Raw genomic sequence first — 27,571 nt, forward strand, 5'->3', positions numbered from 1 at the left:
TTCTGAGGATACCAACTCTGCAGAGCCAACCCAGGCTCTAGCTCCTGTTCAGGACATCTCTGATGATGATTCTGATGATGAGCCCCTGGTTAAGTCCATTCCTGATAGCGTTGCTGCTAGGATGAAAAGAAAAAGAAGGGTCTCTACTCCAGAAGCCACTCCCACTCCACCAAAGAGATCCAAGTCATCTCCTGTAACCTACAAATCTAGACAAGCAAGTGTGAAGGATAAGGGAAAGCAAAAGGATGTCAAGACTCCAAGTGAGAAGAAGAAAAGGAGGATTCCAGTTGATGTTGAAGACTCTGAGTCAGATGTTGAAGTGGATGTCCAGGACATTCGACCTTCTGAGAAAAAGAAATTTTATGGTAAGCGTATTCCTCAAAATGTTCCTGCTCTTCCTATTGATAGAGTATCTTTTCATTTGGAAGAGAATGTTCAGAAGTGGAAGTTTGTTTGTAAGAGGAGAATGGCCAAGGAAAGGGAAGTCGGTCCTGATGTTCTTGAGTGTAAGGATGTTATTGCTCTTATTGAGAAGGCTGGTTTGATGAAGACAATTCAGAATGTTGGAAGGTGCTATGAGAAGCTTGTGAGAGAGTTCTTGGTGAATCTCTCTGTGGATGTTGGTCTTCCTGATAGTGATGAATTCAGGAAAGTGTTTGTGAGGGCTGAATGTGTTGTGTTCTTACCTGCTGTGATCAATCAAGCACTTGGAAGAAGTGTTATTGAGTTTGTTGATGAAAAAGTGTATATGGATGATGTTGCCAAGGAACTTACTGCTGGTTATGTGAAGATGTGGCCCAGCAAGAAGCTGTTGTCCACTGGAAATCTTACTGTGAAGTATGAAATCCTTAACAGGATTGGTGCTGTGAATTGGGTTCCTACCCAACATACCTCTGGTGTTTCTACAACTCTTGCCAAATTGATCTATAGGATTGGCAAGTCTATTGCTTTTGATTTTGGAACGTTTGTGTTTGAGCAGACATTGAAACATGCTGATACTTGTGCTGTGAAGCTGCCTGTTTCTTTTCCTTCACTTCTTACTGATATCATTCTCAAGCAACATCCTCAGATTCTTAGGGCTGATGAAGTGGCTATGTCTCGTGGAGTTCCAATCACCTTGGATCAACGTTTGTTTATGGAGCCACATGTCCTAGACATTGCCATGCCAACCAGCAGGACATCTGCCCCTCCTGTGACTGAATCTGGCACTAAGGTCATAATTGCTGAATTACAGGAAGTCAAGGTTGAGCACTGCCAGGAAGCTCAAGGTTGATGCTTTGCTACTCAAGCTACAAGAAGAAGAACATCAAGGTGGTGAGCAAAGTGCTGCTGCTACAGCTGCTAAGGATGAGAGTCATGAAGAGGAGGAAGGATCTGAAGAGAGTGCAGAAGAGTCTGGAGAGGAGTCCAATTCTGAAGACTAGTTTGCTATGTTCTTTTGCTATTTTCTTTTGTGCACCCTTTGCAAATTTGTGCTAAAAAGGGGGGGTAGTTTGAAGTTTGAAGATTCTATCTGCTATGGTCTGTAATATTTTGTGCTACTTCTATGAAGACCTATGACCTATGAAGTTGATTCTGTGTTCTGCTAGTGTTATCTTTGGTCTGTTTAATTTGAAGACAATGTCAAGACAGCTATGTTGTGTTTCAAGTTGCATTTTCTGGCTTTATATGGATAGCTTATGTGCAAGTAGCTTCTGATAGTATTTCTGATATGTTGATGTTCAAGCTGATCTATTTTGGAGTCATCATATGCTAAGGCCTGATTGTACTTCTGGTTGTGTGTTTTTGCTGCTAAGTGTTTTGTTCCAACTATGCTGTTTGGTGTATGTTAGTTGTTAGTATGGATGCATCATTTGAGGGGGAGCTCTGACTAAGGGGGAGAATTGATTCTCTAATTCTCTATTTTTATCCTTTCTGGTTTTGTGTTGTTTTAGACAAAATTTGACAAAGGGGGAGATTGTTGGTACATGTTGCCTTGCATTTTGTCAAAACAACTGATTGTCGAAGCAGATACCGTGGCATCTGATCTCGTGAAGCTAGGGCACCAGTCCTTAGCTTGAGTTTCTGTTGTGGGCCCTCTGAAGATTATCTGAAGATATGTTTTCAAGTTACTTAAGGTGCAAGTAGCTATTCTAGAAGGGTTTTAATTATGGGTTGTTATTTGTTGAAACAATCTTTGTTAAAAGATTGGTTTCTATCTTTACTTGTGCAATAAGTAAACTGAATCTATCAAGGTTGCGTTATGATTTGTTGTTGCTGCAATCTGTTATTTCAGCCCATGCTAACCCTAGAGCCCATGCTACCGCTGCTGAAGTCTATAAAAGGATGAAGACCTAAAACATGAAGACCACCGAAGCTAAGAGAGAGATCAAGTGTTTTAGGATTTGTGTTTGTGCTTTGTCCTTTGTTAGTTGTGAATTCTCTTTGCTCACTGATTCTATAAAGCAAAGAAGGGTTCTGTGTGTTTGATTGCATTCAAACTCTGATTTTTCATTGTATTCACCAATCACTGTGGCAGTGATTGAGAGAAAGTGAGAGGGGCTCTCATACTTAGGTTGAGATTCTAAGTAGAAATACGCTGGGTAGATTAGGAAGTGAACTATGAACTATTGTGTTCATGAGTGTCTGTAATTCCTGAATCTTGAGATAGTGGATTTCCTTTCTTTGGGTGCAAACCCTCCAGGCGTAGGTGAAAGTTTTTCACTGAACCGGGTTAACAATTCTTGTGTCTTGTTGTTTCTGGTTTAAGTTTTGTTTTACTGTTAGCGATTGTCGAACCTATTGTCCTAGCATCGTGCAGGACATTCGTACTACAGGGAACCTGAATTTACAGAACAAAAGGAAAACCAAAGAATATTCTATTAGGCAAACAGTAACTCCAGGGGCTTTACGCCCACATAAAAATCGTGTGCATTACACTAAAAGCCAATACTCTCCTCCCAAATTCAGCAATTTTCCAGAATTCATATCATTCGCTCCCCAAGTATAATTCCTATTTTGTTCTTTTACAATCCAACAAAGCTTTCTCAATCTTTGTGTTTCCAAATCTGTCAATAAGCTTCATTCTTTTGTGGCCATGAAACATGTTCAGATGGGAAGTACTGCATTTGTGCAAAGTGTTTGTTCTTATTCTTAATTTTTAACACCACCCCACTATATATAACCACATTCCTTATAACTATAAGCAATAAATTTCAAGTAAGACACAAAGTAGTTAACAAATAAGAGTGAGCAGGAAAGTGCAAATTGGAGGTTCCTATTTTTAAATTTTAACACCACCCGACCAAATATAACCACCACCATTATCCTTATCACATAAAGTACTTAACAGTGCCGAAAAACATTAAAATTAAATAAAATGATACAAAGAGACATTCTGATGAACAAAAAAAAAATAACACACCAATGTCAGTAGAGAAGATTAAAAATACTCTAGTATCTTGAAAAGTAAGGTAAAAAAAATCAAGTTCAGTTGCAAATTAAATCAAAGCTCAACATAAAATCAATTAAAGTTTAACAACAAAATAAAAATCCTAATTATTGATCAATTGACCACAAAACTATGAATTCACAAATTACTTGAAAGCCATTACAAAATAAGTTAAAACTGTTCTATTAAAAAATCAGTCCAGCTCTCTTCCAGTGTCTCCACTAAATAGGATAAGAGGAATAATGTTGAATAAAAAAACATAATATTGTTTTAACCTGCCTAAATTTCTGCAAGGTTTCCCATTTATCTAACCTTATCCAGATGGTAGGTAACAAAGGTGATAATTGTTTTTGCCAATTGATGAATTCTTTTCATTTAGTGGACCTCAAGTGATTAAGCCACATATAGAAGTATGCTCCAAATGAAATGGAGATGGCAAAAGCACTAAGAATAGGTAAGCTTATGACATAAGGCACCATGAAAGAACTAAGTTTAAAGGCACTGCAACATAACCGTACAAATAGAATAGAAATCTGAGAATCACAACCGTATGCATTTATGATAAATGAAGAGACCAAATTATGTATTACATAATGAAAAAAAAAAACAATGTTGTAAACCTTTGAGGTATGTGTTACAAAAAATGTGATGAAGTCCTTAGATTGTCTATCTTGGGTAGGTGAATTAAAAAAATAAAAATAAGAGACGAATGCAACTCATCAGTGGTTTGGGGGGAGAAGAAGATACTGGTGAAAAATTAAAAATTGGGAGAAGAATAGTTAAAATGATTTGAGTGACATTCTAACGTTGCAAACTTGCTGTAGATGGACAACAATGACTTCTAAAATCATGGCAGATGATGGTCATGAAAATACACATTCTCTAGAACTGCAAGCAAATTATCCGTCCATGATTTTGATTCTGTAGCATAAACATGCATACAATAAAGTTAAAAATAGCAAAAAAATTTAAAATTGTTATTGTCAAGTTAACAACAAATGCACTAACATATATAGTAAAATATGCCTGAATTATAAATCAGAAACTATTTCTCAGAGAAAATGCCAACATGAAAAGCAAAAAAAAGTGTTCAAAAGAGAGTTCTTACAGTAATGTAGAGGATGATATGTAGGGCTTGTATGGTAAAGAAACAGGAAGGGAAGATGTGAGATAAAACAAAAGATTATTGAGATATGAAACTGAATATAATCAAAGGAATGAAGCATAAGTGATTGAGTTATACCTTGATGTGAAAATTGGCACAAGTGGTGCGGAGGGTTGGTAGAATCGTGTTTCTCTATAGCGTGCGTGCTTTGATTTGAGAGTGCCTATGTGAGGAAAGCTTGTTGAAGACATTTTATAGGGAGATAGTTGAAGCTAAAGAGGTGGATGATAACGTGGAACTTGAGAAGGTGGAAGAGGAAGAGACGATGCAAACTTGTTTGATCTTAGGAGTGCCCATGTGAGGATGAATTAAATTCATTGAATGGTGGGAAGATTGTTGAAGCCCAAGAGGTTTATGAGAAAGTGTAACTGGTGAATGGGGAAAGGAAGATGCATTAACATATGAGGGATGCCAACAACATTGCAGATGCAATCAACGGTCCTGATCCAATCTAACGGAAATATGTAGCATTTTTAGATAAATACCCATGCTTAATTTAAAAGTGGTGTACAATGAAATATTGAATGACAAAGTCGCCCTCCAGGCTGCAAAAACTTTCCCTTTATATATAGTATAGATAGATAGATAGATAGATAGATATAGATAGATAGATAGATTTCCTCATTTATTTAAGATAAAAAAAAAAAGAGTTCCGTCATTCATTTACACTAAGAGGAAGGAAGTTAGGGGGAAGGAGTCGTGTCATGTGTGGAATTTTTTTGGGATCACACACATTCACACATGAAAACAAGTAGAATGAAAAAGACAAAGGGCCCTACAAAAACAATTTCTTCGCAAAGGTGGTTGTGACTCGAAGTTGCAAAGAAATTCTGAAATAATTGAAGCAAAGGAGAAAAAGATGAAGCGGCACGGTGATGACTTATAGACTCCATCCAATGAGATAAAAGATAATCGAATGAGTGATGCTTCTTGACTTGGTTGACTTGTTTTCTTCTCACAGCTTATTTATGGTACTGCTGTCTTCTAATTATTACGATTGAAAAAGACTCCTCAATCATACCCTTCCTCTCTTGCAGAGATAATCCAATCAATTCGATCATGTCTTCATCGTCGACCAACATTGCAAATCTCGAAAGCATAATAGACCGAGTTTTCTTCAGCTACACATTGGCGGACATTGAGGTGGAGCCTTTCATTTCCCTTCTCCACAAAAAACTATCAATCCCAACATGCTGCTTCGACAACATCAACAAGGTGAAGGGAAATCCTCCCCGGCGAGAAATCAAAGGGTCAGGGGTTTCCGTTGTTGTTTTCTCCGAGCGCTACGGTGGTTCCAGCCGGTGTCTGAAGGAGCTGGAAAAGATCTTGGAGTGTCACAGAGTCCAGGGTCAAGTGGTTTTGCCTGTGTTTTTTGGCGTTGATGTTTGCGATGTGCGGGAGCAAAAGGGTATCTTCGGGCAAGAGTTTGAACTGATGGTCAAGAGAAGGTCGGTGGAGGAAGACACCGTCTTGACTTGGAGAAAGGCCCTCTCGGAAATTGCTTCCTTTACGGGTTACTCTGCGCCCCCTGACCGATTCCGGTACGATCCTCATCTTAAATATTATATTGACTCATTTGATCAACTCCCAATTCGACTTTTTAGTTATTAATTTAAACCATTTAATCTAAGGATTAAAGGTCAAAAATTTGATACAAACATCTTCCTCCTAGTTTCTCTTCTAAATATGTTGGTTGAAAGAGATTCTGGGTTGGCTAGGTTTGGATGTCTAACTCTTGAACATTGGTTGTTCAACATTGATTTCTGGATTTCTTGTGATCTGATGATGCAATTATTGCTGAAAATTAAAATAACACAACTAAACAAGTAAAATAAGCACAATTAAAAGAAACAAGAATAAATGCGGAAAAGCTCCAAAACAGGAGAAAAAACAAAGTTCGTTGTCTAAATCGACAACTAAAGAATAGTCACTTATGTGAAATTTTTTACAACACATACTTCTCTCGTTCTCACCCCAATACCCCAGTACACTTGCACTCTCACAAAACAAATATTAAACTAAGTCAGATATTAACTATAGTGCTACTGATACGGGTACGGGTACGTTAGAATATGTGTATATTTAAAAAAAAAATTATATATGTGTATGAATTGAAATATAAAATTATATATAAATATGACCATATCATGAAAAATATAGAAAAACCATAAATTAAAATAATATTCAATAAATATATCATAATATTAATGTAAAGAAGACTTAAATGGATAGACCACAATAAGTCGCTAAGCTGAATATGAATGAAACATTTTAAAATTGAATGAAACATTTTAACATTTAGAGGAGGCGTTTCTGAGGTAGAGTTACCAGTAATGTGTGATTTGCGAATGTGTATGAAGTTAGTAAGGTGTCTTTGTGAAACCATTCACTAATGATGCAAAAGTACCCAAAAACATTGATGGAGTACCCAAGAAGTACCCATTTTTTTTTGTTTTAAATTATTTTTGGATACGTCTCGAGTACGTACACGTACCCATCGAGTACGTACCCGGTACGGGTGCAACATCATTTTTTAAGTACCCGTGCTTCATAGATTGTATCTAAAAACAAAAAACTTAAGTGCAATATATAGCTTTGACCTCCCTTTGGCTTGACCATATCAGGAGATTTGGGAATTCCCTAATAACTAAACTTTTACCTTCTTCTTTATTTAACATATTAGATGATATGAGACTTGCTCCACCATTAGAATCAACCCTTATAGTTATGTTGGTGCACATTAGCTGCGAGACAAGAGAGCAAAGGATTTTGAGATTTTTTCAGGGTTAGAGTTTTTTGTGGGTTTGATTGATGAGGGTGGTAGAGAAGAGAACTGCACAAAAATAAAGAAGTTTTTGGTTAGTTAATAATTTTTTTATTTTTAATGATGCGAAATGTTTTAATTTATAGGATGAAAAAGAAAAAAAATTACACGTCATATTCATTTAACATGTAGGCATGACACGTAAGCATGGTGGTGACGAATGACAAGTTGGACAAAAATTACACATCCTATTCATTTAACATGTAAGCATTTCACAAAAGCACGGTGGGGAAGAATGACAAGTTGGCTGGATACAAAACTTCGGCAAGGACCAAAATCAGCTATTTCCTAAAATGAAGGGACAATTCCAAACTTTCCGTAGGGTAGAGAAGAAAATGTAGGGATAGTTCAAGAGCGGACAAGTATTGGGAGAAGGAATGGTGGTTAGGGTTTATGTGAACCCTAAATGTTGGAATCGGTTGTTGGTCTGAAACTTTGTGGTGCAACTTTTAGCCCCTGTTTGGTTAGAGGGGAGAGGAATGGGTTTTTAGAAAGAGAATTATTATTAGTGTCACTCCCATATCTATTCATGTCACCCTTAAACTCGTAGAATCTAGAATGCCCTAAAGTTTTTTTATGCGAACACTTTGAAAATGCGTTGCACAAGATTAGTGCTTGAAATGTAAATTGTAGGAGCTAGCAACGAGACTTATTTTCCCAAGGCGTTGGGGGATCAAGATTATCTGAAGATAGTCTAGCTTCATTGGGAGGACATAGTTCTTGATTGCTAGCATTCAGGTATCGTGTCTTCGTTGCTGCATCAACATAAAGAATTTGAAGGTTTTCTTTTAGAAATTTCAACTCTTAACACAGGAAATAAATGATTACTACATTTAGCCAAGATAACTTGAGATAGAGACCTAGGACTAGAGTGGGCTTATTGTTAGAGCATCTCCAACGCTGGGCTCTTAGCCCAGCTGGAGGGCTTAAGAGCCAGCTCTTATTTTTTCTGTGCGTTGGAGAGAGCCTTCAAGCTCTTAGCTACAGTGCAGAGGCTCTTCTGCAAGAGCTCCTGCTTAATGAGCTCTTATATTAAAAAACTATTATCTTCTCTCACATGCTCCTCATCAACTACTTTCAGAGGGAAGAAACGGTAGAAGGGAAGAAGGAAGAACAACAGATTTGAAATAAACTAACACAAGAACATAACCAAAATCAATTTTTTTTAAAAAAATCCAAACTTTACAACCAAAATCAAACTGAATGATAAAAAATCAAACTTTTACACTGCAACTGATATTTACATAGGAAAAAAAAAATCTCTGAGCCCTGCATGTCCGATCTGCTTGAAAGGGAGATGATCTGGAGACTTGCATGTGCGAAAAGGGGCTTCCTTTCCCCTGATCTGATCTGGTGGCTCCGATTTGGGTGGTGGTCAGTCGATTTGGGGGCGGTGAGGTGGATTTTGGCTGTGGTGGTGGGTGTTTGAGGCGGTGAGGTGGGTTGGGTTTCGGTGGGTTGGGTTTCAGTGGTGGTGAGGTTGCAGTGAGGTGGGTTTTGGTGGGGTTGCAGTGAGGTTGCAGGTAGAAGCAGAGAAGAGAAGAGGGGAGAAGAAGAGAAGAGGGGAGAAGAAGAAGAAGAGAAGAGGGTTTCGAGGAGGCAGGGGAGAAGAAGAGAAGATGGGAGAAGAAGAAGAAGAGAAGAGGGTTTCGAGGAGGCAGGGGAGAAGAAGAGAAGAGGGGAGAAGAAGAAGAAGAAGAAGAAGAAGAAGAAGAAGAAGAAGAAGAGAAGAGGGGAGAAGAAGAAGAAGAGGGTTTCGAGGGGGAGAAACGGCTAGGGTTAAAAAATGGGGCTGAAATGGGTTTATATATAGGGTGACCGGTTGGGCAGGTCACCCTCCCGTTGTGGACCGGTTTCAGACCGGTTTTGACCGGCTGGAGCCGGTTTTTTTACCGTTTTAGGTTGTCTGACCGGTTTGGCCGGTTATCAGACCGTTTCTCTCCCATTTTCAGCTTTTATACATTATATATAGTGTGCACTTCATCATTTTACACATCAATTTTTACTCCCACAGTTCTCTCTTGTCCAAAGATTCAAACAAAATTCAAAATGGATCACCATCATTATCAACAATACTATGAATTGTTGGACGATCAAACACTTCCCACCAATGAAAGTTCTCAACCTCCGCCGATGTTACAACAAGGAAACCAACCTTCATAGGTGTTTCGACCTACGCTGTCATTTCCTCCTCACAACCAAGCGCGTCACACCCAAGGCAATTTTCAAATTTCTCAACACCAAATGTCTCCATATCCACCTCAAAACCAATCGCATCACCCCGGTGGCAATTTTCAAAATTCTCAACACCAAATGTCTCCATATCCACCTCAAAACCAACCGCATCACCCCGGTGACAATTTTCAAAATTCTCAACACCAAATGTCTCCATATCCACCTCAAAACCAACCGCATCACCCCGGTGGCAATTTTCAAAATTCTCAATACCAAATGTCTTCATATCCACCTCAAAACCAACCGCCTCACACCGGTGGCAATGTTCATAATTCTCAGTACCAAATGTTTCCATATACATCTCAAAACCAACCACTTCACCCTGATGAAAATTTCACAAATCCACAATACCCCATGCATCCACCACAATACCAATTTCAAAGCCAAGCCCCTCCTACTGGTAGTACTGGTTCAAAAGTCTCTGATACACAATGTGAGGCTACGCCTGATGATACACAACACGAGGGTCTAGATGATATTGATCTTGAAGATGAAGATCAATCTTCTGGAAAGAAACGCACCAGATGGAGGGTTAAAGACGATTTACTTCTTGTTCAATCATGGCTCAACATTTCTAAGGATCCGACGGTGGGAACTGATCAAACGGCATCAAAGTTTTGGGATAGGATCCGCGACCAATTTGAAGAGTACCGTGACTTTGACACTCCTCCGAGGACAGGGAAGATGCTGAAATGTCGTTTTGGAAAGTTGAGTAAAGATATTCAATTCTTTACCGGTTGCTACAACAAAGTTACCACTCCTTGGAAAAGTGGACACTCAGAGAAGGATATCATGGCTGAGGCGCATGCCCTATTTCAGGTAGACCATAAAAAAGATTTCACACATGAGAATGTATGGCGGATGGTGAAAGATGAACCAAAGTGGAAGGGACAATCAATGAAAACCAATTCAAGGGGACAAAAGAAGTCAGGAGCTGGCGCCGACGGAACATCGACTGACCCAAGTGCATCAATTGATTACGACGAATATGAGGCAACACCACCAACAACCCGCCCGAAGGGCAAAAAGGCAGAGAAGAGAAAGGCCAAAACAACAGATACTGCGTCAAGTACTCTATCTTTTGCTCCTCACCCTGATGTGTTAGCCATGGGGAACGCTAAAATGGAAATGATGGCAAATTTTAGGGAGATAAGGAACAGAGAACTAGATTTGCAACAAGCTGACCAACAACTGAAACAAAGTGAACTGCAATTGAGACAGGAAGAACTCAAATTTAAGAAGGCGGAGAACTTTAGGGCATATATGGATATCCTTAACAAGAACACATCTGGAATGAACGATGAGGAGTTGCGTACGCATAACTCACTACGTGCTTTCGCCTTAAGTGAACTAGGAATGTCTTAAATCTTCTTGTGTTGCTTAATGTGTATCAGTGATGTAATTTTATTCTTCCAATTTCTTAATGTGTATTGCATCAATGTTGTAATTTTATTATTCTAGTTTCTTCATGTGTACTGCATCAATGTTGTAATTTCGTTATTCTAATTTCTTAATTAGTATATTGTCAATGTCGTAATTTTATCATTCAAATTTGGTAATAAGTACTACGTCAATGTTGGGGAATATAGCCGTTGGGGAATATAGCGGTTGGGGAATATATCCGTTGGGGATATAGCCGTTGGGGAATATAGCCGTTGGGGATATAGCCGTTGGGAAATATAGCCGTTGGGAATATAGTCGTTGGGAAATATAGCCGTTGGGAATATAGTCGTTGGGAAATATAGCCGTTGGGAATATAGCCGTTGGGAATATAGTCGTTGGGGAATATAGCCGTTGGGAATATAACCGTTGTTTCTCTTATTTATTCATGCCATATTTCATTCATTTCAACATTCAACAGTTCTTTCGTTCTCTCATCTTGTATTCCTCCTATCAAATTACACCAATATTTTCTCATTGTGCCATATAATGGACCCAAACAATTTACCCGACTGGAACACATTTTACAACGAATGTGTGGAGGATTTTATGAATGACACGTTCGTTGAAGATATGATGCAGCAGGAGATGGAGTTCTATCAACAACAACAACATGCCAACACCGTTAGACCCAAGAAAATAAGAAGAGTGATAAAGAGAGATCGTGAAGCTGGGAACGAGCGGTTGATGAAGGACTACTTCTCTGAAAATCCTGTATACACGGAAGAGCTTTTTCGACGAAGGTTTCGAATGCGAAAGCATGTGTTCCTCAGAATTGTAGAGGCCCTTGGGTCTTATAACCCGTACTTTTTAATGTCTGTTGATGCAGTTGGAAGACAAGGTCTATCACCATTACAAAAGTGCACCGCCGCTATTCGTATGTTGGCGTATGGATCACCTGCTGACAGTGTTGACGAATAAGTTCGAATTGGTGAAAGTACTGCAATTGAGTTCTTAAAGAATTTTGTAGAAGGTGTGTGTGAAGTATTTGGTGGGCAATACTTGAGGCGTCCGAACGAGGAAGACATGACACGCCTACTTCAATGGGGGGAGTCTCGTGGATTTCCAGGTATGTTAGGTTCCATTGATTGTATGCATTGGAAATGGAAGAATTGTCCAGTTGCGTGGAAAGGTCAATACACCCGAGGTGATCATGGAAGACCCACAATCATGCTTGAAGCAGTGGTATCACAAGACTTGTGGATTTGGCATGCATTTTTTGGCATTGCAGGCTCAAATAATGACATTACTGTGCTAAACCAATCTCCCGTGTTTAATGAGGTTTTGCGTGGAGCTGCTCCCATGGTGAAATTTAGAGTGAATGAAACAATGTATCACATGGGATACTATCTAGCAGACGATATCTATCCCGAGTGAGGTACATTTGTGAAGACCATCCCAATGCCACAAGGAGAAAAAAAGCAAAAGTTTGCCAAAAGACAAGAAGCAGCAAGAAAGGACGTGGAACGTGCATTCGGAGTGCTCCAATCTCGGTTTGCGATTGTCCGTGGTCCATCACGCTGGTGGCATCCGAATGACATGAAGTCAATCATCTATGCTTGCATCATATTGCATAACATGATTGTTGAAGATGAGCGCAACACGTACAAAGGTAATTTTGTTTATGAGCAGGTCAATAATGACATATCGGATGCTGAAGTATTAAGCGGTCCTATTCCCGCTTTTAGAAATATGTTGGAAAGGAGAGCACATCAAATTGAAAAGTCAATTCATCGCCAACTTCAAGCAGACTTGGTGGAGCATATCTGGGAGCTTCCTGAAATCGATAATAATGAAATTTAATCTTCACGTCTTAATGTGTATTTCGTTTCAAATGTATTGTTGTTTATTTTTTCATTGTCATGTATTTCCTTTCGTATTTATTTTGTTAATGTAGTGTATTAAGGTCTCTCTTAGGGATTGTTGTACTCTTTTTCCTTCACTAGGCTTGTATCCCAATTGGGCTTTTCCTAGTAAGGTTTTAATGAGGCTCTCTCTCAAGTTTGGCTCTCTTTTATTTCTATAATTCAATACAATGTACTTTTCTAAAAATTTTTAAGTTAACATGTTCAAATTTAAAATTTATTTTTTAAATTTTTTAGTAAAATTAATTTTAAATTAAATTAGTATAAGTAATAATTAAATTAATTTCTAGTTGAAGTATTGATATACTATTAAATTTTAAATTGGCTTAATTGCAGTTTTCGTCCCTGATGTATAGTGCTTGTGCAATTTTCATCCCCTGTGTTTAAAACGAGCGATTTTGGTACACCTAAGTTTGAAACGTGAAAATTGGGTCCATCCGTTAGTTCACCGTTTAAATTGGCATACGTGGCTCTCATTAATGACCTGTACTGCCACTATGACTCCAGATAAGCTTCCATGTGATTAAAAAAAAGATGAATAAAATAAAAAAATTACCATGGACATTTAAATAAGGATTCAGTCCCAAATTTCCCAATTCTAAACCCTAGAAATCAGTTGTTCGAGACTAACGTTCTCCAGACCAAGAACCCAGACCAAGAACTTTCTCCAGGCTTCGTGAATGGACATGAATGGGCGAGTGCCTCAAGCTTCGTCGTCGTCTGCGACGAGTGTGGGTGACCCCCATGGCAGAAGAGTGATTTGCGATTGTGGGGTTGTTTCTCCACTTAGGACGTCGTGGACCAGAGAGAACCCAGGGAGAAGGTTCTATGGATGTGGCTTGTCGCATGTTCTTCGTTCAGGTTCAGGTTCAGGGACCACATGCTCCTTTCCTGGTCGTTGTCCCTGTGAGCCTCGTGTTCCACGCGCGTGCCCACTAGCCATTGGAGATTCTTCCGTTGGAGCCGTTCGATCACACACTTCCTCACAATCGGTTGAAGGAGATTGAAGGGGAAGGAAGAAAGGGGGTTCGATGTGCACAAAGAAGAAGGTGAAAAAGATAAGGTTTCTAAGATTGGTGAGGTTAATCGGGTAATAGATTTGGGAACTAGGGTTGAGTTATTTTAAATTTACTTTTAATTCAATTCTTTTGTTTCAAAAAATAAATTATTTTAATCAAGGGTGGTGCAGGTAGTAATTCCAGACCATTTTGGATGTCCACATAGGCTAACGGAGTTAAGTATTAAACGGTGAACTAACGGATGGACCCAATTTTCACGTTTCAAACTTAGGTGTACCAAAATCGCTCGTTTTAAACACATGGGATGAAAATTGCACAAGCACTATACATCAGGGACGAAAACTGCAATTAAGCCTTTTAAATTTAAATTAGGTGAAAATAAATATCATTATTTAATGTTGTATGGTGGGACACAGTAGGACCCTTGTAATAGTAATTTAAGAGCCCATGCATTGGAGCAAAATCTGCTTCAGGCTCTTAGCAGGCTCTTAAGTCTGACATGACACATAAATAGTGTAGAATAATGCTGAATAGTGTATAAAAGTCTAAGGCATTGGAGTTGCTCTTAGTCGGCTTATAGCTTATAAGTAAGGGATTGCTATGAGAGTTTAGGCATCTAGTATATAGCCGACGATGAAGGCGACCAAAGAACGATCAGGACCAAAGGGGAGCAAAAACAAACCGAAGCCGGCATGACCTGCGGTCAGTGAGGAAGATTTGGATGATTTGGGCATTACTACGAGGTCGAGAGCAAAACGCATATGGAAGCTGGGCAAAGAACTGGGTCTAGTGTATGGTGGTTCTGAGGAGGAGGTTATGATCAGTGGTTTGGAACAACAGTTGCTTGAGAATCATCCAGAGGCCGCAAATTGAGTTAAAGGTAGTGATGACAGATTCCTGGGGGACATAATGTGGGCACGGGTTTCATGGAGGTCTCGTGTTTTGGTGGCCAGCGTTGCCTTGTTCAGCTTTTGCTGATTTTCTGAAATTTTGCGGATGGATCCGCGCAAGGTGGTTGTGGATTTTTAGGATAACAATGAAGGATTTGTGGCTGGGTGTTATGGAGATCAAGACTGTTCCATGGGATCCTGGAGGATATTTTTACTTTTCAGTGACAGATTGGTGGTGGATTTTCAGATTTCACAAGTGGTTGCTTTTATATTCACCGTACAAGAAAACAAAGTGCAGACCCAAAACTTGAAGAAATATCAGCAGCAGTGTGGTGGATCTTTGGAATTATTGTTCAATTCTATAGTGTGAATTCAGTCCTTCACCTTGAGGACAAGGTGAATCTTCAGGGGTGGAGTATTGTTAGGAAGAGGACTCCCAACAAATACATCTGTTCGGAACAGACACATCCGTTCAGGAACAGATACGTCCATTTGGGAATAGGCACATCTTCGCCAACAGACGCAACCATTTGGTGAACAATTACATCTAGTTAGGAGTAGTTATGGTGTATCTATAAATAAGGATCAGATCTAAATGATTTGGTTATCCTTGGGATCATTGGGAAATTGGAATTTGGGACTTGGGAGAGAACTGGACTCTCAAATTTCTAGTGTTTATGTAATTAATTCTATCTAATTTTCTGGTTCCTATCAGTATCAGCTACCACATCAGTAAGCTTTAATAAACAAATCAGCATTTCAACTGCACAATCTGGCAGTCCAATTGAGGGGAAGTTGATACGTGAGGAAACAGAGAAGAGTTCAATGAAGACCCCATTTCTTCTCACAATGGTTCATCTTGGTTGAAGAAAGGGGAAGATCATATACAAGTCATGTGACCGTCTTACGTGTATGCCGCATCACTTATACACATTTGGAAGCTAGATTTGAAGTTTTTTAATTTTCGACGAAACACTGATGTCAGAACTTAATTTAATTGCTACATCATGTGAACATTGAGGACTCATTCACTCATTTTAGTAAAAAGGAGCTAATTTGCACATCGTGATACTCTGGAGGCTAAAAGTGAAATTAGTCCATTAATTATATATGCTTGATGTCATTCTTAATTTCATATTAAATAATTGATTTTGCTTTTCTCTGATTCCTAATTTTAATTCCTGCAGTTGTGATGCTGTGGGTAATATTGTGGGTTCTGTTCGTATGGTACTAGATAGTAAATTTTTGTCCCGCCCACTCCAAGCTGTAGGGTTAGATGTTCGTGCTGAAGATTTAATTGACAGATTTGGAATGAGGAGAACAACAGTTAGCTTTGTTGGAATATGGGGAAAGGGAGGAATTGGTAAAACATCCATTGCCAAAGTCATTTACAACAACATTTTCCACAGTTTTGAGGGTTCAAGTTTCCTTGCAAATATTAAGAATGTATGGAAGCAGGATAATGGTGACGATTATCTACGAAAACAACTTCTTTCTGACATCAATAATACAACAGACATGTCAGTAGGTAGCACTGAAATGGAGAAAATGTTATCTCACAAAAGGGTACTTGTAGTACTTGATGATGTGAGTCAGCTAGACCAACTGAAATCTTTATGTGGAAGTCGTGACAGGTTTGGTGTTGGGAGCACAATACTGATTACAACCAGAGAAAAGCAAGTACTTGATCTCTTTGAATTGGACGTTGTATATGAAATGAAGAAAATGGACACAAGTAAATCACTTGAGCTTTTTAGTTGGCATGCATTTAAGCATTATAGTCCTCCTAATGATTTGATCCAACTCTCAAGAAAAGCAATTTATTACTGTGGAGGACTGCCACTGGCTCTCGAAGTTTTGGGTTCGTTGTTACATGACAGAACAGCGTCAGAGTGGGAATGTATATTGAAGCTGCTTAATAGAAATCAAAGTAATGAGGTACTAAATGTCCTAAAACTGAGCTATGATTTTCTTGATGATGATATTCTTGATGATGATGAGAAGAAAATATTCATTGAAGTTGCTTGCTTCTATATGGGAAAGGACAGACACAATATCACACAATTATTGGATAGCTGCGGACTTGCTGCCGAAACTGGGATATGTAAACTTATTCAACGGGGCCTTCTAAAGGTTGACCAGAATAACAAGCTTGAAATGCATGATTTGGTGCAAGAGATGGGAATAGAACTGAATCGTTTGAAGCCAAAATCTAAATGGGTCCATGATGTGTTCCTGAGCTTTCGAGGTTCAGACACTCGCAGGTCTTTCACTTCTCATCTCTATGCCGCTTTACAAAATGCTGGTATTGAGGTTTACATGGATGACAAACTGAAAAGGGGAGAAAATATCTCATCCTCGTTGTTGCAAGAAATTGAATGCTCTAGAGTTTCTATAATCATTTTTTCAGTAAACTATGCAAATTCAAGATGGTGCCTACAAGAGTTGGAGAAAATCATGGAATGTCATAAAACTATTGGTCAAGAAGTTGTACCTGTATTCTATGATGTGGAACCGTCCGAAGTACGCAACCAAGTTGGATCTTTTGGAAAAGCACTGGAAGAACTTGTACAAAAAACCTCAGCTACGAAAGAAATGATTATCAGATGGAAAAGAGCACTCGCTGAAGCTGCAAACTTGTCCGGGTGGAATCTAAATAGTTACAGGTAATCAATTTTTTCTTTCATTAGTAGAAAGAGGTAAACAAAATTAATCTTTTAAACATGTGAGAATGCATCACCATAGTCCAACTAATTTTAAAATTGTTGGTATTTGCCACAAATCATGCTTTTAGACAATCAACTTTTCCATTGAGGCCAATTTTATTGTTGATGCAATGACACCTAATGATAGAGTTTCAAATGGACAAAAGAACGAGCTTCAATTGTCTATGGTCTCATGAAATGGTTCAGTGTATCATTTGTAGTCTAAGCAGTATAGATGAGAGCTAAAGGACAAAATATAGGAAAGACAAAAATAGTATCTGAGATCATGTAAACATGTTGATTGTTGAAGATTAGATTGGAAGGAAATACCTTTACAAATAGCAATATCGGTAGCATCCTGTAGTTAAAAGTTCTACAATAGGAATTGATTAATAGTTGCATATGCTCATAAGAAATTTTGATAAATTTGCGTAATGTGAGAAAAGGCTTCATTTTATTAGACGGACCAACTAAAGGCAGTAACGATCTAGGAGAATCTCATACACAATAGGATGCTTAGAAACTAATAAAGGAGAAAGATTCCTCAAAGAATGTAACAAGTTGCATTAGAGAGTAGAGCATTGAGAAAAGGTAAAGAGAGAGATATATGAGAATTGTTACATGTTTTTATACTACATGGATTCATAACAATAAAAACAAAGATACCATAATCATAAGAAGTATTGGTTTGTCAGCATAAATGTTTTTTAAAGAGAGTATGACCATCCTGACTCTGGGTGTGCCTTCTGTTAACAAAGTGAACTTTTTATCTATCGAAGGAGTCAAGAACAAAGAATGCCTAACACAGAAGACCAGTTAAATAAGTGTGTGAAAATTCCTCCTCCCAATAGGCGGACCATTGGTATTTATATTATGGTACAACCCATTGGGTCATTAACCTGAACTTACATGCAAGAGGTGAGTAGAACAGAGGAGAAGAGGGTCGAAGTGAGTAGAACAGAGGTAACACTTGATGAAGAAAGGTCGGAGGTCCTGTCCTAGTGGTTGGCGGCTGGTTTTGGGCCGAAGAGAGGGAAGGTGTGAAGATAGAACAAAGGAGAAAGAGGTCGAATTGGGTAGAAACTATGTTGTCAATCCCAATTCGTCCCAGCCTCAAAACTGGGATAATGGGATCTGGAAGAAAAACACCGCTATCGGGATCCTGAAAAGCGGGATCCCGAAAAGTGGGATGGCTAGGATAGCAAAATTTTGTATACATTTTGTATTATTTAAACCATATATATACATACTAAATCAATGATATACATGATAGGAACAGACGTGAAGAGGGTCAAAGTGGGTGGAAGAAGAGAGAGAGATCGAACAAATCAAATTTCTAGGGTTTTTTTCGTTTTGAAACCCGGAAATACCCGTAAATAAAAACCTCCAACGGTTTACATTTGGGGAAATTTTTTGAATTTTTTTTATAATTTTATCCTGGTGGGATCCTGCTGGGATTGCCGGGACAGTGAACAGGGATGGGATGGGATCCCGCTGGGATTGACAACTTAGGGTAGAAGAGAGGAAGGATTGAACAAAATCAAATTTTTAGGGTTTTTCCTTTGGGGAAACTCGGAAGTACCCCTAAATAAAAACCCTGAATGTTTACATTTAGGGGACGGCATTTTCGGAAAACGGGGGGCATTTACTATCTCGTTGGGGTCCTGCCAGATGGCCGGGATCCCAGCCGTGACGGCTAAAAGGGTTAGGATGGAAACGTTAGTCCCAGAGCATGGCTTGGATGGGATGGGAATCAGGGATCCAGCTGGGAATGACAACTTAGAGCTCAACTAGGGCTTGACTTTGCAAATACCTCAAGGTTGCAGTAGTGACGTACGACCACAAGAGCAGGTATGGAGGGTTTGGAACTGCAGCAATGGAGGCTGCTCCAAGACACTGTAACAAAGGCAGTAACAACAGCAATGAAGGCTGCTCTAACATTTAGGGATGAGGGAATCTGTGGAGTTTACCTCTCTAATTCTCACTATGCCTAACTCAACCGCAAAACTAGCTTAGGGGTGAGGGAATCTGTACCCTTTATATAAGAAATATTTTGACCATATATCTAGTCCATGTGAGAACTTTACAAATTGGGAGCTCTAATACCAACTTGCAATACACAGTCTCAATTTTACTTCTGATAATATAATCTGCCCAAAACTAGAAATAAGGAAAGTACAGATATACAAATAAAATTATAAGTAAGATGCAAAAATGAAGGAAATAAGGGAACTCAAGTAATCCAACAGTTTAGTTGCCCTATGTGTATGCATATTTCATACTTTTTAAATTATTATATTTTGATTATATCGGTATAGCAGCAAATCATCTAGGTATAACACATACGATAATTTTGATCAACAATACTGCATAATTGAATCCATATTAATGAATATTGCGTATTTGATAACTATGGTCATTAGTAGTCTATGAGATAACCTTTGTCCCAAACTTAAGATATAACAAAAACTTGCTTGAAAATTCAATTTCCTGTTTTTATTTTTGTTTCTCATATTGAAGATCCATCGTAAATTCCTCTCCCCCTTTTGATTGATGGCACTGTTAATAGTAAGAATTATTAATAGATGATTATTTTATCTCATTGGTAATCTATGTATTTGACAGGACTGAAATTGAGATGATTGGTGATATTCTTAAAACTGTTACTGCAAGACTAGATGACAGTGCATACTTGGTTGTTGCTGATCACCCAGTGGGAGTGGAATCTCGTGTGCAGGACATGATTCAATTATTAAGTGGTAAATCAAATGAGGTTCGCATAGTAGGAATCTTGGGAATGGGAGGAAGTGGTAAAACAACCATTGCCAAAGCCATTTACAATGAAATTAATCAGAATTTTGAAGGCAAATGCTTCCTTCCAAATATAAGGGAAGCTTGGGACCAACATGATGGCAGAGTTGCTTTGCAAGAACAACTTCTTTCAGGCATCTTAAGAAATAGAAGGATGAAATTACATAGCATTGAATTAGGAAAAGCAATAATAAAGGAACGTCTTTGCCACAAGAGGGCACTTGTTGTACTTGATGATATAAATAGTTTGGACCAACTAAAAGCTTTGTGCGGGAGTCGTGAATGGTTTGGTCAAGGAAGTAGGTTAATCATCACAACTAGAGATGAGCATTTACTGAAAGTTCTTCAAGTGGTTCATATATACAGAACCCAAGAAATGGATGAAAGTGAGTCTCTTGAGCTTTTTAGTTGGCATGCATTTAAGCAAGTTGCTCCACCAGCAGATTTCATTGAACTCTCAAGAAGGGTTGTTGCTTATTCTGGAAGACTACCGCTAGCCCTTGAAGTTCTTGGCTCTCATTTGTTTGAAAGGGAAATTGCTGAGTGGGAAAGTGCATTGTCGAAACTTGAAGTTATTCCCCATGGTCAAATTCAAAAAAAATTAAAAATAAGCTATGATGGTTTAAGCGATGAGATGGAGAAAGATATATTCCTTGATATATGTTGTTTCTTCATAGGTAAGGGCAGAAACTATGTTACACAGATTTTAGATGGATGTGGACTTCATGGGGAAATTGGAATTACTGTCCTCATTGAGCGAAGCCTTTTAAAAGTTGACAAGAATAATAAGCTTCAAATGCATGATTTGCTCAAAGTAATGGGAAGAGAGATTGTACGTGAGATGTCACCAAAGAATCCCGAGAAGCGCAGCAGGTTATGGTTTCATGATGATGTTGTTGATATGATGACAAACAACACTGTAAGAACTTTCTCATATATCTACATTGATAGGCAGATTGTTTCATACATTTTAATACATATTATGGAAAGTAAAAGTGTGTCAATATGTTGAATGGACCATAAACTTGTTTACTCATCATAAACTAAAAGAAAAGAAAAAAAAACTATTGCGTAGTATTGTTTCCTAACTTTTAATTGTGATGTCTTTTTCATATTTTAAACTTTGATATTTTGCTGTTGTGCATTACATTGTTTTTTTATTTTACAGGCAACAATAGCTGTCGAGGGACTGGCTTTAAGTTTACCAAAAAACAATGATGATGTTGTTTTTGGGACTAAAGCTTTTAAGAAGATGAAGAAACTCAGATTGCTTCAACTTGGTCATGTAAAACTTACTGGAGATTTTGAATATTTCTCGAAAGACTTGCGTTGGCTCTGCTGGCCTGGGTTTCCTTTAAGATACATGCCTGGGAACTTTTGTCTTAAAAAATCAGTTGCTATTGACTTGAAGCACAGCAATCTGCAATTTATCTGGAAGGAGCCTCAGGTGATTAATTAAAACAAATTCGACAGTCCCTCTTGATCAACATAATAGCTGGCATCTAATTCATTTTTGTTTTTTATATTTTCAGTTGCTTGATAGGCTGAAATTCCTCAATCTGAGTCATTCCCATTACTTGACACATACACCTGATTTTTTAAGACTACCAAATCTTGAAAAGTTAATGCTGAAAGATTGTCCAAAATTATTGATGGTTCACCCAACAATTGGAGATCTTAAATATCTTATCCTGCTAAATTTGAAGGACTGTAAATCCCTCATTGACCTCCCAAAAAGTGTCTATAAGTCGAAATCTCTGAAATCTCTAGTTCTTTCCGGCTGTTCAAAAATTGACAAGTTGGAAGAGGACATCATGCAGATGGAGTCATTGACAAATCTAGAGGCAGATGACACTGCTATCACACAGGTTCCCGATTCTCTAATGAGATTAAAAAATATCAAACATGTGTCTCTGTGTGGCTATGAAGGATTATCAAGTCATGTATTTCCTTCTCTAATTTTGTCTCTAATGTCTCCACGTAATCTTATGTGTAAAGTTTTTGGGAGCATTTCATCATCACTTCAAAGTCTTTCAGTTGGTTTAGCTAGCATGAATCCTGCAGAAATGGAATTAAGACCAAGAACACCTCAGATAACATATACAGAAACTCACACATCAATTGATTTTCAGATCTCCATTCACACTGCAAAGTCTGAAAACTTGACAAGTTCTCTTGTTATTCAATCAGGAGAGTGCAGCAAAGCTAAAGCCACTGATAGTGATTCTTTTACAGAGAGTATTTCTCAGGTTTCTTTCTCTCTCTCTTAGTCTCTTAGTAATTAGAGCAGTACTGTCATTATACATCATTTTCCTCATATTGGATGGCTAAGAAGCTTCAATAAACATATAAATATTAGAAAAGTTTTGTTGATATATTGGGTATAAATACATAAAAGAATTAAAAGAGTAAGTTAGTGCTTACGGTTAGTAAGGCTTGTAAAGCCAGTTCTAGTTACATATTTAGTAGTATATATACATGATCTTCTGTAACAAAAACCAAAAACTTATTGAATGAGAATACTTGATTTTGTGATCTTCTATTTCCAATGTTACAATGATAAAATGGAAAATGTCCTTCCAATCTGGATGGATAATTAAATGCATGCAATGTTTCTAAATTGTTGGCATGAGTTGTATCCCTTGTTCTAAGAGAAAACCAATATTAGCCTTTGATAGTGTACTTCTTAAAATAGAGTCCTTGATTGTCTATTTATATATAGCTATATATATAGCTGCTACTACAAAAGATGAATGAAAATAGAATATGCAGAAATTCTCGTGATGACATATATAGCTGTTACTCTGTGTTAACATAAATATTCATTGTACAGGGATGGACTAGTGATGGATCCGGTGACTGTGACTGTTCTTTTCCTGGTGGTGACACTAAATGGCTAACCTTCAAAAGTGAAGGTTCGTCATTGTTTTTTAAAATGCCTGACACTGGTAGCAGGTTGAAAGGAATGACTCTCCATATTATATGTTCCTCTTCCCCTGTGAACATGGCTTCTGAATGTGATATTCTTAGCGTCTTGATAATGAATCACACAAAGAACATCATTCTGTCCTACAACCGAGGCACAGCATCTTCCTTCAAAGATATAGAATGGCAAGGATTTTTGTCAAATCTTGAACCTGGTAATGACGTGCAGGTTGTCGTAGTTTTGGGGCATCCATTTACTGTGAAGAAGACAATAGTCCATGTAATATATGGTGAATCAGCTGATGACATAATTATGGAGTATTCTTCAGCCATTCCTGCACCAGGTAACAATTTTACAGTTGCGAATTATATCCTCTATTTTCACAAGACTTTTCTACATTTATTGTTGTGATTAATTTTGTAAAATGATGACTTTTTTGTTCATCTAAATTTAACATGTTTTTCATACTTCCATCATGCTAACATTGTATTGTACCCCGTACACCCAAGCCTCACAATTCACAAATGGTTAACTTGTTTTGAAAAACTAATGTCTCAGGACATACTTAAGCTAATTAATACAAATTGTTTTCAAAAAAAAGTTCACATGCAGTGAATTTATAGGTAGAAATAATTGCTTAGAGGTTTCCTAACCAGACTGAATGACTGATTACAATTCAAATTGAACATAAGAGAGAGAGAGAGAGAGAGAGAGAGAGAGAGAGGAAAAAGGATAAGTTAAAAACTAAAAACAGAAAAGGAGAAGATTATGATCAGATAATTCTGATCTATCTCAATATCTCATCTTTCCTAAATATCCTAACAACTAATCTAATCCTATCATAAAATATTGATATCTTTGTTTTAAGGTTTAGTATAATCAAGTATAAGAAAAATAAGTGTGGTAAAATTAAATTTAGTATAATTATATCAGAGAAATCAGAAACCTGATTCTTAGGAAAATCTGGGTAATTGAAATGCCTCCATAAATCTTCCACAAGACCGAAACCCAAGAACAATCATTCAACATGATGAAGAAGGTAGAGAGATAACAAAGAGAAAACTTGTAAAGAGAAAATGAAATGAATATGTATATTTTCCAGATTAGATTGAAATGTATATATATTGTAAGTTTTTACTTATTCAGTTTTTCTCTAATGTCTAAGGTTTTTGTTTTTTCTTCTTCCTTTTTTTCTTGATCTAAATCTAAGAGACAAAGGACATACTTTTTGATGGTGGGGTTGCTTCTTTAAGTAAGCCATGTGGTTTTATGGTCTTGCACAGAAGATATTTGTTATTTTTCCACTCCTACTTCTGATAGTTTCATTTTGTGCATTGCTGTTGCTATTGCTCAAATCTGGTTTTGGTGATTTTCTCCAACAGCTCTGGATGTGGTTTTCTTCTATTTTTTTTTTATTTTAACTGAGACAGATTATTGGAGTAATGTTTGGAAATCTTATGTATTTAATATATTTTCTCTGGATTGTTCACAACTCATAAATAAGCATTCTATTTTTTTTTTCTGACATCAAGCAAATTAACCCCTTATTTTTATCAGCAATATGATTATAAAATGAATGGATTGTAAGCCATTGTAATTTAGATAGTTTACTCTATCGAATGCTTGAATTTAATTGTTTTATCACCTCTTTACAGGACGAAAAAGGATGCTATAAGAAGTCTGGACCGGTTGAGGTAATTAACTGCTTCAGTTTCTTTTTGCCATTTCTAATTTTTTTGTTTGATGCAAGAGAGGGCTTTTGGCCATTTCTATTTAGTTGTTCTATTAATTTCGAGTTTCATAATTTATTACATTGGAGTTTGATTGTATATTGCAAAGCTCACAAACCAGTCCTTTTCTCTGTTGCATTCCTTCTTACAACTTGAATGATAATGTAGGCATACTAGAGGAATCAGAACTGGAGAAATCTTGGGGCATTTTTCATTGGCAACCTGGTGTTTATATGCTCATCAAGCACAAGTTCTGGCTATTTTATCAGGCTCTCCTTCTCTGCAGGCAGTTCTCTCTCCACCATGTTATGATTTTGAGTGCTTCCTCTTTGGCTTTGGGTTGGGTCAATTGTAAACTGAATCGACCATTAGCTTTGCTTAATGAGTTGAATTTGATTGATTTTATCATGAGGGAGGTGGGCTGTTTTGGGGTAGCTCACATCTTTGGAGAATCCAACTGGCTTCTAAGCCAAGTGATCTTGTTATATCCTATATTCTGGGACTCTTGGGATATTTAATCACCTGTTTTAATATAATATAATATTTTCTCTTTAAAAAATTGTAGTTCGAACTTGGAAAGCAGATATAATTCAAAGATATTGCGGTTACTTCAATTTTGCCCTGCCATATTTTGGTGAGATTCAATGTTTTTTAAGTTGTTAATGGTTACTTTTGTCATTTGTATGAGTAAACTATTTGTCTGGCTTGAGTAAAGTATTTATAGGAAGGTCCCTGCAAGTTTCTCTTCCAAGCTTCGAATAGAGGAAGGCAGTTAGTCTCAAAGCATACCCTTCGGAACCCAAGATCCACCGCAAGGAACATAGCCCACCGGAAGCTAAGCGCTTCAGCCTCAGTCGGATCACTTGTTGATGCAGCTAGAATCTTCCCCGCGCTGTTTCTTGCAATAAAACCAAACCCCGCCATATGGTCCTGCGGGAAAGAAGCATCAAAATTGATTTTGAATACACTTGTAGGAGGACGAGACTAGGTGTTGGGCCGAGAGGACTGCAGCGGTGGCTTGTCCAGCATTGGAGGCGAAACTGTAACGCCCCGATTTTCGGAACTATTACTTTGAGTAACCAATTATGAAATTACGAAAGAATTTGCGTCGATTAATTAAAACATCATTAATGACAAAGCTCTTCATTAAAGTTCGTAAACATTTTCCCCACTTCATAACTCCGTAATTAAAAATCAACAAAACCTTTTAAAGAAATAGTTGTCGCGTCAGAATTAATGTCACAGCGGAAAAACTTCGTAAACATACACAACGCGAAACGTAAAACTCTTACTTGTAAACTCGTTTCGAAATAATTATCACAGCGAAAAAATCATAAGTAAACCTTCTTGTAAATAAGAACCCAAAAGAACTTTCATTAAAACTTCAAAGGTAAATAATACACCTTGTTCCAAATTGTATATCAAAACCTTCAACGAAGTACACCAACTTATAAAATAAAAGAGATTACAAAATACGTAGAGTAAAGCGTTTCCAAAACTCTAAACTAACAAATAGAAACTACTCGCTCGAAAACAGTCACTCATCCCATCCCAAACTTGACTCTCACCGACCATCTTCAGAAATCAGCTCCAATACCCAAGTCAAATAACTCCATCTCAACGAGGTCGATCTCCCAATTCTTCGCCTCTTCTTGAAACATTTGAGGTCCAACTGATACAATATGAATTATTCTCTTGTAATTAAGCTAATTGTTCTCATGTAATTAGGTTAATTAGTCTCATATATTTATGAGTTGACTTTGGTCATATGCTTTGTATATTTATCTCCATTCCAATGAATGAGCAAATGACCCATTGAATTTACCCGACTATCTCACATGGTATCAGAGCAATTTACCTCGTGTGTATTTTATTTACTGTAATTACGTTTATAATCAGGTTTAATCATTATTATTTAGTCAACCGTATTTTGTTTAAATACCCTATCTATTATCAATAATAGGCACGGAAAGTATTTTCTTCATGGTATCATTGAGCACGTTCAGATCCTCTTTTCTGACCTAATTTTCCCCTTTAATTTTTTTTTTATTGTTTTTCCTTTCCTCTTCCTTCTCCAACTGCCGCCGCCGCACCCGCACCTCTTGTGCCGCCGCCGCCGCAGCCCAAGCCCAGCCGCGCCTCCAGTCGCGCCGCCGGCCCCGCCACAGCAGCATCGTCGCTCCTTTGTGCGTGTTCCAGCAGAGCTGCGCGCGTTTCGTTCTCAGCGAAACCTGCCCGCGCCTCCTCCCGTGCACGCAGCTCCTCCGGCCGCTTTCCTCAGCCACCGCCTGCCCGCGCCGCCGCCAGACCTCCCCTTCTTGGTCACAGATCGACGCCCGTGGAGGTTCTTCTTCTTGCTGCGCTCTAACCCGCGCCTGCAACAAGACCCGACCCATTTTTTTTTGGTTTGAAGCCCAGGACCGGTCCAGCCAGCCAAGACTGCCCGGTTCGCCAGTAAACCCAGCCAGCGGTTCAACCAAACCGGTTCACAGCAACAACAACAACAACAAAAGGCAATCATCGCCCAAACA

At 38.1% G+C, this 27,571-nt stretch overlaps 1 protein-coding gene across 3 annotated transcripts; it reads left to right on the forward strand.

The window, feature by feature from the left end:
- The first annotated feature begins 5,228 nt into the window (after positions 1-5,228).
- Positions 5,229-25,648, forward strand: LOC130724660 (disease resistance protein RUN1-like). Of its 3 annotated transcripts, none has more exons than XM_057575937.1 (9): positions 5,229-5,533; positions 5,633-6,136; positions 16,056-17,534; positions 20,199-21,303; positions 21,553-21,831; positions 21,917-22,633; positions 23,218-23,653; positions 24,966-25,004; positions 25,209-25,648. In XM_057575937.1, the coding sequence occupies exons 2-8, from the start codon at positions 5,655-5,657 to the stop codon at positions 24,983-24,985; spliced, it is 4,518 nt and encodes a 1,505-aa protein (XP_057431920.1). In that variant the 5' UTR covers positions 5,229-5,533; positions 5,633-5,654; the 3' UTR covers positions 24,986-25,004; positions 25,209-25,648. The 3 variants fall into 3 exon arrangements, with proteins under 3 accessions (XP_057431920.1, XP_057431919.1, XP_057431921.1); XM_057575936.1 differs by having other exon boundaries at positions 5,229-5,515; XM_057575938.1 differs by lacking the exons at positions 5,229-5,533; positions 5,633-6,136 and adding an exon at positions 14,424-15,778.
- The last annotated feature ends 1,923 nt before the right edge of the window (positions 25,649-27,571 follow it).

The sequence above is a fragment of the Lotus japonicus genome, chromosome 6 (genome assembly GCF_012489685.1).
Source record: "Lotus japonicus ecotype B-129 chromosome 6, LjGifu_v1.2".
NCBI classification, from domain to species: Eukaryota; Viridiplantae; Streptophyta; class Magnoliopsida; order Fabales; family Fabaceae; genus Lotus; species Lotus japonicus.